Below are 18,203 nucleotides of genomic sequence, written 5' to 3'. Positions count from 1 at the left end.
CGAACAGAAATCGGTTGCGCTTCGAGTGATGAGTGCCCCTCCCAGCAGGCGTGCATCAATGCTCTCTGCGTGGATCCCTGCACCTACGACAATCCCTGCGGTCGTAATGAAGATTGCCGTGTTCTCAACCACCAGCCTCTGTGCTCAGCCGGTGAGTCTCAAAATGTAAATGATATCAAATCCATGTGATAAACATTCGAATCCTACAGAACATGGTCGCACGCCTGGCTGTGAGCACTGCCCACCAGGTTCGAACTGCGATCCCACGACCGGTGCTTGTATAAAGGGTAAGTTTTGCTCACAGTTCTTCCCGTTTAATCAACATAAAACTTGTAGTGTTAAGTGTAAATACAATGTGTACATAAAATTAACCTCCCGTTACCCATGTAAATACATCTCTCTCCTTAGCTAATGTAACAATAACAACTATTACTACCAAGAACTCCACATCTACCAAGATACCAACGAAACCAAGAACAACAGCTAACCCAAACACAGGCGTCAAATCGACGCCGACAACCACAGCGGTCAACACAAGAACCACCACCACGACCACAACCACTACTACCACTTCCTCCACTAGCACTGAATCGAGCACAATCACAAGCGCTACTAACCAGACCAGTAAGAACCACAAACCAGACACAGAAAGCACCACCTCCCACACCGATGCCACGAGGCGCTACCGCGATGGTGAGAACAACATCACCGATACGCCGACTCCGAGGCCCACGGTCCAGACGACCACGTTGCGAGGCGAAGATATCAGCAGTGACAGTCAGAGGGGATCGACCACAACGCCCAAAATGAAGACCACTCGGTTGGATACTTCCAACGAGGTGCCCGACACCACAACGCCGTGGCCGATGGAACTGCCAACCACGGCGGGCACCACCACGGAGGTCTACAACACCATGATCGCCCCACTGGGCAACACCACTGACATCTCATTAATTAACCCATGTACAGTAGATACTAACTGTGCCTCTAACGAGCACTGTAAGCTGGGCCATTGCCGTAAGAAAGGTATATTAACTTTATATGTAATCTGCACGCCACTTTGGGATTTTATCTTAAATACCGATTGTTTAAATTATATCCTTTTTTACTTTTACTATTCATCCCAAAGTGGCACCAAACTGATCAATTGTACATAAATTCTTATGTAAAGGGCTCGTTTTCTGGCATTACCAACTAATTTTGTTGTAAAAATTGTACATAATTAGGATAGCCCTGCATATTTATCAATTAATTTTATTTATCAATCAACATCATTTATTAACTTTTAACCCACTAAATCCTCTTTAACAAGTAGAACCGCCGGGTTCACCGAAAACACCCGAACCCTGTCAATCTAACAACGACTGCATAGAGAGCGAGGCCTGTTATATGGGTCTGTGCCAGGATCCCTGCGAGTTTGCCAAGATTTGTGCCGCGACTGCCAAGTGCACGGCCAAGAGTCACCGACCAGTTTGCACCTGTCCGCAGGGCCACGAAGGCAATCCGATGGTCAAATGCGTAACCACTCAAACTTCAAGTAAGAACACTAATCAAATAATCAACAACTTCATTGCATGGGATCTACTACCAAGTCTTAAACTTTCTTTTCTGAGTTGATTCTGCTTGATATAACTATTATTTAACGAACTTACAGTTGAATGCACCGACAATTCGGACTGTGGAGTCACGGAAGCGTGCATCAATCAGCTCTGTCAGCATCCATGCGATGTCCATGATCCTTGCGCCACGAATGCCGTTTGCATCAACACCAACCATGCAGCCGATTGCAGCTGTGCGGATGGCTTCCAGGGCAACGGATTTGTAGGCTGTCAGCCAGGTTAGTACACCCCTGTTCAACACGATGGCGCACCTATGTTGACCTCCAAAAAATCCTCTGCTAATGTGTCACAATGTCTCGTTTCCGAAAATCTCTTTCTTTCATACACTGTACAAATCCCCGTACACCACGACACATGTATAAAACTTGTACCGTCCCGACACGAAATCAACTCTAAAACCAACAAACAAATTATAAATACACCCACCGATCCAACCGAATCGCACCGTAATCCTAACCAAAACCACAGCACGTCCCCAAGTCTGCCAATACAACGAGGACTGTCCGCCGACGAAGCTCTGCGATCGCCTCAATAGGCGCTGCATTAATCCCTGCCTGGAGGACTCCTGTGGCGAAAACGCCGAGTGTATTCCCGTTAACCACGGAACCGATTGTCGCTGCCTGTCCGGATTCTTGGGCAACGCCTATGTGCAGTGTCTTCCTAGTCAAGGTTGCCGTTCCGATTCAGAGTGTGATTCCAGTCAGGCCTGCATTAACGGAAAGTGTTCATCGCCCTGCCAATGTGGCGCCTTCGCCCTCTGCGATGTGGTCAACCATCGCGGGGTGTGCAAGTGCCCACCGGGCTACAACGGAAATCCTCAGGTGGGATGCAGTCCGCCCCAAGATCCCTGCGAACCTAACCCATGTGGCTTGAATGCTCTGTGCGAGCTGGACAATGGCAACCCCATTTGCTACTGTCCCAAGAGTCTTACCGGAAATCCGTTTAAAAATTGCAGTGAGTACTTAAAAGCATCGGATATTTTTTAGGAAACCTACATCCTTTATTCATCCTTTACAGTTCCTGAAGGAGACGAGTGCACGCCGAACCCATGCGGTCCCAACTCCGGATGTCGTCGCGTGGAAGGCAATCCGATTTGCTTCTGCCTGCCGGAGTACGAAGGTCAGCCGCCGGCAATTCCCTGTGAGCTGCCCTCGAATCCTTGCGATCCATCGCCTTGCGGACCGAATACCCAGTGCTCCGTACTCAGCAACGGTTTCTCCAAGTGCACCTGTTTGCCGAATTATGTGGAGAGCCCGAACACAATTCGAGGCTGTGTCGAACCCATTAACCCCTGCGACCCCAACCCTTGTGGAACTGGGGCCATTTGCGATTCATCCCGCGATCCCGTTTGTTACTGTCCGGACAACAAGATTGGCAATCCCTTCAGGCTGTGCGACAAGCCAGCAGTTACTATTGAGCTCTGCCAGCCAGGACCCTGTGGCCGGAATGCCGACTGTTACGTGGCTGGTAACCGGGAGGAGTGCTACTGTCGCTCTGGATATGTGGGAGATGCTTACCAAGGATGCCGTGAGCCAAGTCGCACGGTCTGCGATCCCAACCCTTGTGGACCTAACGCCAACTGCGTGGTGGCTGGCGATGGACAAACCGCTTGCGTTTGCCCCGATGGTCTGTCGGGAGATCCCACATCTCTGATTGGCTGCCATGGTTACGAGTGCCAAGTGGATGCCGATTGCCCGAACAGCAAGGCCTGCATGGGCTACCGCTGCTACGATCCCTGTCCTGGAGCCTGTGGCCAAGGAGCCCATTGCCGAGTGGAGGAACACCACCCAGTTTGCTCTTGCAACCCCGGACTGACTGGAAACCCCGGAGTTCGTTGCTATGCCCTGGATCATCCCAAGACGAATCCTTGCGTGCCAAGTCCGTGTGGCAAGAACAGTGAGTGCAAGCTGATGAACAACCGAGCTGTCTGCTCGTGCATCCCTGGTTATCTGGGTGATCCCCAGTCGGGATGTCAGCCAGAGTGCGACATCAACTCCGATTGCGGGGACACCTTGTCGTGCATTAACCACAAGTGCGTGGATCCGTGCGCTGGCGCGATCTGCGGCATCAATGCCATCTGCAATGTGCGCCAGCACACACCGGTGTGCCTTTGTCTGGATGGATTCGTTGGCGATGCCTTCTTGCAGTGCGTCCCAGTTGGAATACTGAAGAACGTTTCCCGCGATCCGTGCGCACCCTCGCCCTGCGGACCTCACGATGTCTGCTCGGTGTTCGGTGACGGAGTCGCCCTCTGTGATCCCTGCTTTGGACCCAATGCCCAGCAGAATCCCCGCTGCCGTCCGGAGTGTGTGGGCAATTCGGATTGTCCGTTCGATCGCGCCTGTTTGGGTCAGCGTTGTGTGGATCCCTGTCCCGGATCGTGTGGAAGGAATGCTATCTGCAATGTGTACGAACACAACCCCGTTTGCGCTTGCCCATCGGGTCTCTTTGGAAATCCGTATGAACAGTGTACCACTCAGTCGGTGGTGGAGCCACCGCCTCAACCGAGCTGTGCCAAGCTGCACTGCGGTGCCAATGCGGAGTGCAAGCGCCAGCACAGCGGACTGGCCTGCGTCTGCCGGAAGGGATACTTCGGAGATCCGCACATTGGCTGCCGGCCAGAGTGCGTGCTCAACAGCGACTGTCCTGCGGAGAAGGCTTGCCTCAACTCCAAGTGCGTGGAGGCCTGTTCCGGAGTGTGCGGCGTGAATGCCGTGTGCCGCGTGGTCAACCATGCACCAGTTTGCATCTGTGCCGAGGGATACAGCGGAGACGCCTCCATTGCGTGCAATCCCTTCTACTTGCCACCACCAGTGCGACCACATCCGTGCGAACCGTCGCCCTGCGGACCCAACTCCCGATGCAAGGCCACGCCCGACGGCTATGCCGCCTGTTCCTGCCTGCCGAACTTCAAGGGAGCCCCGCCAGTCTGCCAGCCCGAGTGCGTGGTGAGCTCGGAGTGTGCTCCCAACCAGGCCTGTCTGAACCAGCGGTGTGCCGATCCCTGTCCCGGAATCTGCGGTGGCGGAGCCCGCTGCGAGGTGCTCAACCACAACCCCATCTGCTCCTGTGAGGCCAACTTTGAGGGAGATCCGTTCGTGGCATGTTCGCCCATCCAAGATCCAGGTCGCGAAATCGCTGTGCCAAAGAACCCATGCGTGCCATCACCCTGCGGACCCAACTCCATTTGCCAGATCAAACAGAACCGACCAGTCTGCTCCTGCGTAGCCAACTATATAGGCAGCCCGCCTTATTGCCGGCCGGAGTGCACTCTCAGCAGCGAGTGTCCGGCGGACAAGGCCTGCATCCAGGAGAAGTGCCAGAACCCATGCACCAACGTGTGTGGACACAATGCCCGCTGTACTGTGATTGCTCACTCTGCTCACTGCAGTTGCGATGATGACTACGAGGGAGATGCCTTCATCGGCTGCTCCAAGAAAATCGCAGAAAGTAAGTGCTTACACTGCTGATATTTTAGGAAGTTCCTAAACCCATCACTTTTGTTTATTTAGAACCAAGAGATCGCATCGATCCGTGCTACCCCAATCCGTGTGCGGAGAATGCTGTATGCACGCCTTACAACAATGCTGCCCGTTGCTCCTGCATTGAGCCCTACAACGGAGACCCGTATTCCACCGGATGTCGTCCCGAGTGCATCTACAGCTCGGAGTGTCCCTCGTCGCTGGCCTGCATCAAGCAGCACTGTCGCGATCCTTGCACGGCTGCCTGCGGAGCCAATGCCGAGTGCACGGTGGTCAACCACTTGCCCTCGTGCAGCTGCACCCATGGATTCGAGGGCAATCCGTTTGAGGGATGCAAGCGAGTGCCAATCGTGAGGCCCGTGAGCGTGTGCGAACCGAATCCCTGTGGACCGAACAGCATCTGTCGCACCGTCGAGGGTCATCCCACGTGCAGCTGCCAGGTCGGATACTTCGGAGCTCCGCCGCAGTGCAGGCCCGAATGTGTGGTCAGTTCCGAGTGTGCCCAGCACCTGGCCTGCATCAACCAGAAGTGCACCGATCCTTGTGCGGAGACTTGCGGATTCAATGCCAAGTGCAAAGTGAACAACCACAATCCCATCTGCTCCTGTCCAGACAACTACAGTGGCGATCCGTTCGAGCAATGCGAACGTAAGTAGAAGTTTGCCTGTAAATTTAGAAACATTCATTTTTTATTTACCCCTTAATTTTAAATAACTACAGCTACGATACCGTCACGCAATGCGGATCCATGTCTGCCCAGTCCCTGCGGACCGAATGCCCTTTGTCGCAATGTGAACGACAGAGCCGAGTGCTCTTGTGCCCCCGGAATGTTTGGGGCTCCGCCACAGTGTCGACCGGAGTGTGTGATTAACCAGGACTGCCCATCGAACCGGGCTTGTATACGTCAGCGGTGCGAGGATCCGTGTATCGGAATCTGTGGCTTCAATGCCGTCTGCTCCACCCAGAACCACCAGCCAAAGTGCAGTTGCCTCGAGAGTTTCGAGGGTGATCCGTACACCGCCTGCAGAATGCGAGAGAGTGAGTACCGACCTCCCGACTATTTGCTATCCTTTCCAAGGGCACGGATGTGTGCCCGAGACGCGCCTTTAATGTTAAATGTTCCTTTCAGTGGTGCTCTAGAAGTAATGGTATTGTGGTGTACATCTTATGCATGTTCCTCGTATTGTGTACATATTGTAGCCTCCATCTATCAACCTACTTTACTATTATTATTATTATTACTATGTATTATTAGTGTTTAGTCTCTTGGGTTTGTACATTCCTCTGTATGCATCCGCATTGCCTGCTTGCTATTTTCATGACCATGACAGTCGTGGTGCCAGATCCACCATCCGATCCATGCTACCCATCGCCCTGTGGTGCGAACGCCATTTGTCGTGTGCGCAATGGAGCCGGCTCCTGCACCTGCATCCAGAACTACTTCGGTGATCCGTACATCAACTGCCGCCCGGAGTGCGTGCAGAATAGCGATTGTCCCGGCAGCCGGGCCTGTATAAACATGAAGTGCCGCGATCCCTGCGCCAACGCCTGCGGGTTCAATGCCATCTGTAGGGTGGCCCATCACCAGCCAGTGTGTAGTTGTGAGCCTGGTTTCACCGGCAATCCACTGCGCGCATGCGTCGAGAGGCCTTCAAGTATGACTCTGTCCTTGGGTGGGTCGACTTGTATAAAGAAAGGATTGCTATGTTGAGCTTAATAGAACTTTCAAATGACGATAAATAAGAAAAAGCCTATTCCCCTTCTCTAAGCAAATCGATCCACCCTTTTCTTACCTCTCAGACCCGACCTAATTGCCTTGTCCCACCCCACATAGATATGTACCTGCCCCTGCCGAAAGACCCTTGTAGACCCTCGCCTTGTGGCCTGTTCAGCTCTTGTCATGTGGTTGGGGATCGTCCCGTGTGCGCCTGCTTGCCAGACTACATGGGCGCTCCACCCAACTGCAGGCCCGAGTGCATGACCAGTGCCGAGTGTCCTTCGGACAGGGCCTGTATCAACCAGCGTTGCAAGGATCCTTGTCCCGGCACCTGCGGCTACAATGCCCGCTGTCGCTGCACCAACCACTCGCCCATCTGCACTTGCTATGAAGGCTACACCGGGGATCCGTTCCACCAGTGCGTGCCTGAAAGAAGTAGGTTTACCAGCGGTTGTCTCCCCCAAGAGTAGCTTCCAACTGAAGAGTTTATACTTGTAGAACCACCACCGCCAATACCCGATCCCATTGTACCGCCCAATCCCTGCGTGCCTTCACCTTGCGGACCCAACTCCCAGTGTCAAGTTTCGAGCAGTGGAGCTGTCTGCTCCTGCGTAACCAATTACATAGGACGTCCGCCTGGTTGTCGACCAGAGTGCAGTATCAATTCCGAGTGTCCAGCCCGAATGGCCTGCATCAATTCGCGTTGTGCCGATCCCTGCATCGGATCGTGTGGAAACAACGCACTCTGCCACGTCAGTCTGCATGCTCCGGTTTGCATGTGCGAGCCTGGATACTCCGGAGATCCATTCTCGGGCTGCTACAAGATCATAGAGAGTAGGTTTCTGGGAGGGTTTCCTTTGAGCATCAGATACTCACTCCTCAGTTTGCCCCGTTCACACAGCCCCCATTGAAGTGATCCAACCATGTCGCCCCAGTCCGTGTGGGTTGAATGCCCTGTGCGAGGAGCGGAACCAAGCCGCCGCCTGCAAGTGTCTGCCGGAATACTTCGGAGATCCGTATGTCGAGTGTCGCCCCGAGTGCGTCATCAACTCGGACTGCTCCAGGTCGCGTGCCTGTGTCAACCAGAAGTGCGTGGATCCCTGTCCGGGAATGTGCGGCCACAACGCCCAGTGCGCCGTCTTTAATCACGCTCCCAATTGCGAGTGCCTTCCTGGTTACACGGGTAGCCCCATCGTTGGTTGCCACCTGATTCCTGAAGCCCCGCGCTGTAAGATCTCGTTCCAATCGCGTAGCAGTAGGGGAAGTACCTAGGTAGAAGGGTTTTTCAAAAGAAGAATATATAAAATAATTCTAAAGCGAAAGAAATTCCCAATTCGAAGGGCTTTATTACGTTAAATATGTTCGGTTATATCTTCCATTCTACCCTGGTCTCCCTTCCTCCACTGCAAGTTAGAAGCCCTGATGGTTAGGAACCCCATTAACTCCAGCCTTTACCACGTCTGTAGATCCCGACCCAATAGTACCCGAAAATCCCTGCCAACCCTCGCCCTGCGGCCTCTACAGCAACTGTCGTTCGGTTAATGGCCACGCGGTCTGCTCCTGTGTGCCCAACTACATTGGCTCCCCGCCCAACTGCCGGCCCGAGTGCATGAGCAGCTCGGAGTGCGCGCAGGACAAGTCGTGCCTCAACGAGCGCTGCAAGGATCCCTGCCCAGGCACCTGCGGCAACAACGCGCTCTGCCGCGTGGTCAACCACAATCCGATCTGCTCCTGCAGTCCCGGCTTCAGTGGTGATCCGTTCGTGCGCTGCTTCCCGCAAGAGAGTAAGCATCGACGACAACGGAAGGAAGGAAGCTCATCTTCGGCCAGCCGAAGATTTAAATTCCCCTGCAGGGATGTCGTCTTTCTATTAATGGAAAGAATATATACCCTGTCCTCCATTCAAAAATTAGTTGAGATAGAAGAAAGTGTTTCAAGGCGAGGACTTTCTCTTCCTGCAGGGGTATTTAAGTCAACCATTCATCCGAATCATTTTATCAATCAAGAGAGCTCCTTGCACTCTATCCATTCCATACCCGCTTGACAACATTGCTCGCATCCTCTATATATATCTCTTTCCCCATTATGTTTATTTCTTTTATATGTACTCTATGTATGGCTTATTTTGGTGCATGATGTTTATCGTACTTGGTGGTGTCTCATGTGATGGTTGTAAATGGTGAAAGTAGAGCGGCCGCCCATCACCCACGATCGCATCGATCCGTGCGTGCCCTCGCCGTGCGGGCCCAACTCTCAGTGCCGGGTGTCGGCTGCCAACGAGCAGGCGGTCTGCTCATGCTTGGAACATTACGTGGGCAGGGCGCCGAACTGCCGGCCGGAGTGCACCTCGGACTCCGAGTGCCCCGGCAATTCGGCGTGCATCAATCTGCGCTGCCGGGATCCATGCGTGGGTACCTGCGGCCTCCAGACCACTTGCCTTGTAAATAATCATAGACCCATTTGCCGCTGCCTTGAGGGTTATGCGGGCGATCCATTCTCAGAGTGTAGTCCAAAGAGTAAGGGATCTAACAGCGTAGGGTTTTAGCCGCATACTAAACCGTTGACCTCTCCCCTTCCCCCACCCCTCTTAGTTATTGTTCCGCCGGAGGTGGCACAGCCCTGCAACCCGAGTCCCTGCGGCGCCAACGCAGTGTGCAAGGAGCGCAACGGCGTTGGCTCCTGCTCCTGCCTGCCGGAGTACAACGGAGACCCGTACACCGAGTGCCGTCCGGAGTGCGTGCTGAACAGTGACTGCTCGAAGAACCGCGCCTGCCTGAACAACAAGTGCCGCGATCCCTGTCCGGGCGTCTGTGGCGTCTCCGCCGAGTGCCATGTGATCAACCACGCCCCCAGCTGCAGCTGTCCATCCGGGTTTACTGGAAATCCCTCGCAATACTGTCGGGAGATACCGAAATGTAGGCTATAGTTCCGCGTAGGAGGGGTCGACTTTTAGGGTTGGAGATTACAGTTGATGTCCAAAGAAGTTCTATACAAAATCATTTTCAATCTGAGTTCAAAGTTTCCTTACCTTTTTCTTTATGGAAGCCCTAAAACTCGACCTACTCCTTTTAATCTAAAAGTCATAAGAGGGGTTAATAACGTTGAGCCTGATTTTAGTGGCCGCACCCGTTGAACCCTGTCGCCCTTCGCCCTGCGGTCCCTACAGTCAGTGCCGCGAGGTCAACGGCCACGCGGTCTGCTCATGCGTCACCAATTACATTGGCACTCCACCCGCGTGTCGTCCGGAGTGCTCGGTCAGCTCCGAGTGCTCGCAGGACAGGGCGTGTGTGAACCAGCGCTGTGTGGACCCGTGTCCCGGCACCTGCGGCAACGAGGCCCTCTGCAAGGTGACCAACCACAACCCGATCTGCTCCTGCCCCGCCGGCTTCAGCGGCGATCCCTTCGTGCGCTGTGCGCCGTGGCGGGAGGAGCCGGAGCAGCCCAAGTCCAATGAGAATCCCTGCGTGCCGAGTCCCTGCGGACGCAATTCCCAGTGCCGTGTCGTCGGTGAGACGGGCGTGTGCTCCTGCCTGCCCAACTACGTGGGCAGGGCCCCCAACTGCCGGCCAGAGTGCACACTCAACACCGAGTGTCCCGCCACCCTGGCCTGCGTCAATGAGCGCTGCCAGGATCCATGTCCGGGTTCCTGTGGCTTCAATGCCTACTGCAGTGTGGTGAACCACTCGCCCGTCTGCTCCTGCGACAACGGTTTCACTGGCGATCCCTTCGCCGGCTGCAATCCGCAACGTAAGCAAGAGCTTAGAGTTCTTCTCAGTCGAAAGTCCTAATCCGCTTTGTGGCCCCCACAGCTCCCTCGGTGCCCGACGAACGCCTGACCCCCTGCCAACCCTCGCCGTGTGGCCCGAATGCCGAGTGCCGCGAGCGCAACGGCGCCGGCTCCTGTACGTGTCTGCCGGAGTACTTCGGCGATCCGTACAGTGGCTGCCGACCGGAGTGCGTGGTGAACAGTGACTGCTCGCGCGACAAGTCGTGCGTCAACCAGAAGTGCGTGGACCCCTGTCCAGGTGTTTGTGGTCTGAACGCCCAGTGTCGCGTGTCCAATCACTTGCCCAGCTGCTCCTGTCTGGCCGGCTACACTGGAAATCCGTCGAGTGCGTGCCGTGAAATTCCCCAGTTGCCCCCACCACGTAGGTCCACTGCTAATTCCCGGCTGGAGAGCACCATCCAACTGATTCCACCTCCCTTCTCCCCAGCCGAACGGGACGAGAACCCCCTGTAGACCCTCGCCGTGCGGTCCGTACAGCCAGTGCCGCGAGGTCAACGGCCATGCCGTGTGCTCCTGCCTGCAGGGCTTCATTGGCTCGGCGCCCAACTGCCGGCCCGAGTGCATCATTAGCTCGGACTGCGCCCAAGACCTCAACTGCCAGAACCAGAAGTGCGTGGACCCGTGTCCCGGCACTTGCGGCATCGAGGCCCGCTGCCAGGTCATTAACCACTACCCCGCATGCTCCTGTGCCCCTGGTTTCACCGGCGATCCCTTCAACCGGTGCACTAAGATATTGTGTAAGCATGATAGCTTGTAAATTAAGGAGGGCAAGCCAAATGGAGTTGAATCGGAAATCGGGGGAAAATTCGGAAAAAAATTTCTACCTTATTTAACTACGAATTAAGAGCATGGTAACTTTCCCTTTAGAATATATAAAACCCCAAAGCACGATTTGATGTGTAGGTATTCCCCCACTTGGCTTGCCAAACCACCCAAGATTTCAACCTCCTGCATGTATATACACTCTATAATGTTTGTTCTTCTATTCCCTATGTTTGTTCTATTTTATGTACACCATTTTATGTAAACCACACTATCTACTGTCCTATGATCCTATGTAAATGTTTGTCTAAATGTGCTATGAACCTACCTACTTCAACTATCTGGCATGGCTAAAAAATATGTGGCATGTAGTGGAGCCCCCACCCGTTGAAAAGTCCGGTAATCCCTGCATCCCCTCACCGTGCGGACCGAACTCGAAATGCCTCGATGTCCGCGGTTCGCCTGCATGCTCCTGTCTGCCCGACTTCCTGGGACGTCCGCCCAACTGCCGGCCCGAGTGCCTCAGTAGCGCCGACTGCCCGGCCAATCTGGCCTGCGTGAACCAGCGCTGCTCGAACCCGTGCATCGGTGCCTGTGGCCAGCACTCCGTGTGCACGGTCATCAAGCACCGGCCGACATGCGAGTGTGTGCCCGGTTACACCGGAGATCCCTTCTCCGGCTGTGCAATCGTGCAGCAAAGTAATAATCACCTGCATGCCATTTAAATCTATAAAACATCCATCTAACCCCATTCTATGATCTTTCCTTTTCCCCTCTAGTTCCTCCACCGGACGAGCCAAGGAACCCATGCAATCCCAGCCCCTGCGGAGCCAATGCCATTTGCCGGGAGCGCAACGGAGCCGGCTCCTGCACCTGCCTGCCGGAATACTTCGGAGATCCGTACAGCGGCTGCCGGCCCGAGTGTGTCCAGAACGACGACTGCGATCGCTCGCTGGCCTGCATCAACAACAAGTGCCAGGACCCTTGCCCCGGAGCCTGCGGCATCAATGCCGAGTGCCGGGTGCTCAACCACGGACCCAACTGCAACTGCTTCGAGGGCTACACCGGCGATCCGCACCGCTCGTGTGCGCTCGTGGAGGTGGTCACCCGGCGACCGGAGAACCCGTGCCAGCCATCGCCCTGCGGACCGTACAGCCAATGCCTGGACACCAACAGCCATGCGGTGTGCAGCTGCCTGGAGGGCTACATTGGAGCGCCGCCGAGCTGCAAGCCGGAGTGCGTGGTCAGCTCGGAGTGCCCCCAGAACAGGGCCTGCATCAGCCAGAAGTGCGAGGATCCGTGCCGCGGATCGTGCGGCAACAATGCCAAGTGCCAGGTGGTGAACCACAATCCGATCTGCACCTGCCAGCCGGGCATGACCGGCGATCCCATCTCGGGCTGCGAGCCCACACCGGAGGTGAAGAACGTGGAGAACCCGTGTGTGCCGTCGCCCTGTGGACCCAACTCGATTTGCCGAGAGATTGGCAACCAGGCGGCCTGCTCCTGCAAGAGCGGCTTCGTCGGACGGCCGCCGATCTGCAGGCCGGAGTGCACCAACAACGACGAGTGCCAGAACCACCTGTCCTGCCAGCAGGAGCGCTGTGTCGATCCCTGCCCCGGTTCGTGTGGCAGCAACGCCATCTGCCAGGTGGTGCAGCACAATGCGGTCTGCTCCTGTGCCGATGGCTACGAAGGCGATCCGCTCTTCGGCTGCCAGCTGATCCGGGCCGTAACGCCCACCGAATCGCCCACTTCTCCGTGCGAGCCATCGCCCTGCGGACCGCACGCCGAGTGCCGCGAGAGGAACGGAGCCGGAGCCTGCTATTGCCACGACGGATTCGAGGGCAATCCGTATGATGCCCAACGGGGATGTCGTCGCGAGTGCGAGAGCAACGATGAGTGCTCCGCCGTGCAGGCCTGTTCGCGGTTCAAGTGCGTCGATCCCTGCAACAATATCTGCGGAGACTATGCCATCTGCACGGTTGACAAGCACGTGCCCACCTGCGACTGCCCGCCGGGCTACACTGGAGATCCGTTCTTCAGCTGCAAGCCAGTGCCGGTCACCCCGCGTCCGCCGCTGAACCCGTGCAACCCCTCGCCCTGCGGACCGAACAGCAACTGCCGGGCCATGAACAACCAGGCGGTGTGCTCCTGCCAGGCCGGATTCATCAACCAGCCGCCCAACTGCAAGCCGGAGTGCGTCGTCAGCGCCGAGTGCGCTCCGGAAAGGGCCTGTGTGAACAAGAAGTGCGTGGATCCCTGCCAGCACACGTGCGGCATCCGGGCCATCTGCACCACCAAGAACCACAGCCCCATCTGCACGTGTCCACGTGGCATGACCGGAGATCCGTTTGTTCAGTGCACCAAAGTTGGTAAGTGCTTTGAAATATTTTAAGTTTAAATCTTGGGGGTTTCCTAATAACTTATGATTGTTATTGTGTAACTGCATTGCTATCACCAATGAAAACACCACTCCATCGCCGGCGCCCGCATCATGTGTGCCATCTCCCTGTGGACCCAACGCCAAGTGCCAGATTGTGGGCAACAGTCCGGCCTGCTCCTGCCTTCCGAACTTCATTGGAGCGCCGCCCCGCTGTCGCCCCGAGTGCGTTCTGAACTCGGAGTGCGGACCCACGGAGGCATGCATCAACCAGAAGTGCGCCGATCCCTGCTCCGGATCCTGCGGCTTCGAGGCCAAGTGCCATGTGCTTAACCACCTGCCCATCTGCAACTGCATCGAGGGCTTCGAGGGCGATCCCTTCGTGCGCTGCACGAAGAAGGAGGAGCCCAAGACGCCCGTCGTGAACGATCCGTGCAATCCGAATCCGTGCGGTCAGAACGCCGACTGCTTTGCGGGAGAGTGTCGCTGCCAGCAGAATTACCAAGGAAACGCCTACGAGGGCTGTCGTCCGGAGTGCACACTCTCGGCTGACTGTCCCAGGGACAAGGCCTGCATGCGCAACCGCTGTGTGGATCCGTGCCCGGGAATCTGCGGCAACAACGCCATCTGCGAGGTGATGAACCACATTCCGGTGTGCTCCTGCGTTCAGGGCTACGAGGGCGATCCGTTCGTGAACTGCCGCGTGAAACCCATCGCCGAAGAGACGCCAGTTGAGACCTGTTCCCCATCGCCGTGCGGAGCGAACAGCCAGTGCCGCGACGTCAACGGACATGCGGTGTGCTCCTGCCTGGAGGGCTACATCGGAGCGCCGCCTCAGTGCCGTCCCGAGTGCGTGGTGTCCAGCGAGTGCTCCGCCCTGCAGGCTTGTGTCAACAAGAAGTGCGTGGACCCCTGCGTCGCTGCCTGCGGACTGGAGGCCCGTTGCGAAGTGATTAACCACAGCCCGATTTGCGGATGTCCACCTGGACGAACCGGTGATCCGTTCAAGCAGTGCGTTGTACCGGCACCGATTCCTGCGCCAGACGTAAAGACCACTCCTCGGGATCCTTGCCAGCCGTCGCCCTGCGGACCCAACTCCATCTGCAAGCCGGACAGGAATGGACCAGTCTGCCAGTGCCAGCCCGAGTTCTTTGGCTCGCCGCCCAACTGCAGACCCGAGTGCATCATCAATCCGGACTGCCAGTCCACGCAGGCGTGCATCAACAACAAGTGCAGCAATCCCTGCCCGGCGTCCTGCGGCACGAATGCCGAGTGTCGGGTCATCGGACACGCTGTCTCCTGCTCCTGCCCGTCCGGCTACGCTGGCAACGCCTTCGTCCAGTGTGTGCCGCAGCAGGCTGAGCCACCGAAGCCCTGCCAGCCGTCTCCCTGCGGAGCGAATGCCGAGTGCATCGAGCGGAACGGAGCCGCCGCCTGCAAGTGCATCGACGAGTACCAGGGCAATCCCTACGAGGGATGTCGGCCCGAGTGCGTACTCAGCTCGGACTGTCCCACGGACAAGGCGTGCATCCGCAACAAGTGCCAGGATCCCTGTCCCGGAATCTGCGGACTGAACGCCCAGTGCTATGCGGTCAACCATGTGCCCAACTGTGTGTGCAACGACGGCTTCACTGGTGATCCGTTCGCCAGTTGTCGCCGCGTAGAGATCTCAGCAACTCCGGCACCGGAACCCTGCACACCTTCGCCTTGCGGACCCAACAGCAAGTGCAGGGTGGCCAACGGCTTGGCCGTGTGCTCCTGCCTGGACACCTTCACTGGATCCCCGCCGAACTGCAAGCCGGAGTGCACTGTGAATGCCGAGTGTCCCTCGACAAAGGCGTGCCACAAGTTCCGCTGCGCCAATCCCTGCGCCAAGACCTGCGGTCTGAATGCCAAGTGCGAGGTGATCAACCACAACCCGATCTGTAGCTGTCCCTTGGACATGACGGGCGATCCGTTCGCCCGCTGCTACCCGGCACCTCCACCACCGCCGCCAGGACCCAAAGATGAGCCAGTGAAGAGGCCATGCCAGCCTTCGCCTTGCGGTCTGAACGCCGAGTGCAGGGTGCGCGATGACCAGGCCTCTTGCTCGTGCCTGCCCAACTTCATCGGAGCACCGCCCAACTGCCGCCCGGAGTGCGTTGTCAACACGGACTGCTCGCCGGACCGAGCCTGCATCGCCGAGAAGTGTCGCGATCCCTGCGACGGCTCCTGCGGACTGGACTCCGACTGCCGTGTGCAGAACCACTTGGCCATCTGTACCTGCCGCGGAGGATTCACCGGCGATCCGTTTGTGCGCTGCATTGAATTCATCGAGGAGACCACAAAGTCACCGCCACTCAGCCAGGATCCCTGCGATCTGCAGCCGTGCGGATCGAATGCCGAGTGCAGGAACGGCGTCTGCAGCTGCCTGCCGGAGTACCAGGGAGATCCGTACATCGGCTGTCGCCCGGAGTGCACCCTGAGTACCGATTGCCCGCCAACCAAGGCCTGCCTGAACAAGAAGTGCGTGGATCCGTGCCCGGGAGTCTGTGGCCAGAACTCGCAGTGCGACGTCTCCAACCACATACCGATATGCAGTTGCCTGCAGGGCTACACCGGCGATCCGTTCGTCCACTGCCGCCACGAGACGCCGGTGGCCAAGGACCCGTGCCAGCCAAATCCCTGCGGACCGAACAGCCTGTGCCACATTTCCGGCCAGGGACCCGTTTGCGCCTGTCAACCGGGAATGCTGGGCTCCCCGCCGGCCTGCAAGCCGGAGTGCATCGTCAGCTCCGAGTGCTCCCTGCACATGGCCTGTGTGAACAGGAAGTGCGTGGATCCGTGCCCCGGAGCCTGCGGACAGTTCGCCCGCTGCCAGGTGATCAACCACAACCCGTCGTGCTCCTGCAACTCGGGCTACACGGGCGATCCGTTCACTCGCTGCTACCAGGAGGAGCGAAAGCCGCCGCCGACGCCGGAGAACCCATGCCAGCCGTCCCCCTGCGGACCCAACTCCGAGTGCAAGGTTCTGAATGGCAACGCGGCCTGCTCCTGCGCAGCCACCTTCATTGGAACGCCGCCGAGCTGCCGACCCGAGTGCTCCATCAATCCGGAATGCCCGCCGACCAAGGCCTGTATACGGCAAAAGTGCTCGGACCCGTGCGTGAATGCCTGTGGATTCAATGCCCGCTGCAATGTGGCCAATCATCAACCCATCTGCACATGCGATGTGGGCTATACTGGAGATCCGTTCACCGGCTGTCAGAAGGAGCAAGGTAGGACCCGCTTTTCATTTACCTAGTAGCTAGGCCAAGGCGTAGACCAGCTTTTAAAAGTTAATTCATGGTTTTGGTTGCTCACTGGGCGCCCAGTACAACACTTGCTATTATTAAAACCGAACAGCCAAGACATTTGTTTACGCCTTGAGTGATTTAAAAGAATGTGAAACTTATGCAAAATCTCAGTATTATCAACCTTTGGAATCTCAGTGAAAATCCATGTTTCCCCTAGGTTTAAATGCCCTTTAAAAACAAGTTTCACATTCATTACAAGCGCATTAGAATAAAAGAACAATTATCACCTGAAAAGCAATTGCAATCGTTGCAATTCCTTGTACTTGTTTTAAATGCACTAAATGTTGGCACTTGTGTTTCACTTCAAACGCGTGACTTATTCTGATGCGCTCTTAGGCAGTTTTTATATCACACTTTTTACATTCATCGAAATCTATGGTTACCGCACGCACAGGCACAATGCATTGCAAAATAATGAGTGTTCGTTCCAGTTATGTTTTACACGAAATCACAATGCACTCGAGCGAAATGCAAATTTCAAGCAGCACGCACTCTGTACGAGTTGTCTGAGTGATCGTGCTCTTGGAAGTGTCTGTATGCTGGGCTAGTCAGAGATTTTGATTAAATTTAGTCAATTATTAATTTGCTTTTTACTGCCCCTAACGCCTCAATTACAATATGCAAACTTGCCACGCCTTATTGCTTCCTTATACAACCTTTAATGCCTCACACCAAATCACCCGCCTTGATATTTGCCTTTAACCCTTGACGATATCGTTGTTGCCTCCAAAGTATTACCTTGCGCCCCTACTGTTGAAGTTGAATGGGGGGATAATCCTCGCGAAACGCTTTCACCTAATTCGTTATTTGGCCCAAAACACAAAAGTCCCTGTCTCTCCACTCGCTTACTACCCAAATTGATCCTAACCCAAATACCCGAAATTGAGTACTGCGTTGTTGTTGACCCCCACCCAAAATTCTGCCTACGGATAGCCAAGGAAATTAACTAAGTACTAGTCAAAAGCAAACCAAAAACTGCGTTAGCACCTAATTAGAATATTAAAACCGAACTCGTATAACATAAAACTGTAGCGTATGAAAATTGTTTAACATTGAGCAATAAATCAAATGATATAACCCCGCAAAGGACACTTGTTTTTCTTACGACACAAACATAACTC

At 55.7% G+C, this 18,203-nt stretch overlaps 1 protein-coding gene across 1 annotated transcript in view; it reads left to right on the top strand.

Annotated features, from left to right (window-relative positions):
- Nucleotides 1–18,203, top strand: part of LOC108101266 — a 108,771-nt gene that overhangs the window by 53,337 nt on the left and 37,231 nt on the right. The window contains 21 exon segments of the mRNA XM_043207965.1: nucleotides 8–151; nucleotides 210–287; nucleotides 1,655–1,837; nucleotides 2,088–2,573; nucleotides 2,637–5,069; nucleotides 5,132–5,749; nucleotides 5,822–6,139; nucleotides 6,433–6,756; nucleotides 6,936–7,253; nucleotides 7,317–7,652; nucleotides 7,720–8,046; nucleotides 8,285–8,602; nucleotides 9,008–9,334; nucleotides 9,410–9,733; nucleotides 9,936–10,565; nucleotides 10,628–10,966; nucleotides 11,033–11,049; nucleotides 11,051–11,342; nucleotides 11,740–12,066; nucleotides 12,147–13,739; nucleotides 13,819–17,004. Of these exon segments, the coding sequence (XP_043063900.1) occupies nucleotides 8–151; nucleotides 210–287; nucleotides 1,655–1,837; nucleotides 2,088–2,573; nucleotides 2,637–5,069; nucleotides 5,132–5,749; nucleotides 5,822–6,139; nucleotides 6,433–6,756; nucleotides 6,936–7,253; nucleotides 7,317–7,652; nucleotides 7,720–8,046; nucleotides 8,285–8,602; nucleotides 9,008–9,334; nucleotides 9,410–9,733; nucleotides 9,936–10,565; nucleotides 10,628–10,966; nucleotides 11,033–11,049; nucleotides 11,051–11,342; nucleotides 11,740–12,066; nucleotides 12,147–13,739; nucleotides 13,819–17,004 (12,918 nt within the window).

Source organism: Drosophila ficusphila, unplaced genomic scaffold (genome assembly GCF_018152265.1).
Source record: "Drosophila ficusphila isolate 14025-0441.05 unplaced genomic scaffold, ASM1815226v1 contig_412, whole genome shotgun sequence".
NCBI classification, from domain to species: domain Eukaryota; kingdom Metazoa; phylum Arthropoda; class Insecta; order Diptera; family Drosophilidae; genus Drosophila; species Drosophila ficusphila.
The sequence above is the reverse complement of the archived record's forward strand: the minus strand, read 5'-3'. Positions and strand labels throughout refer to the sequence as shown.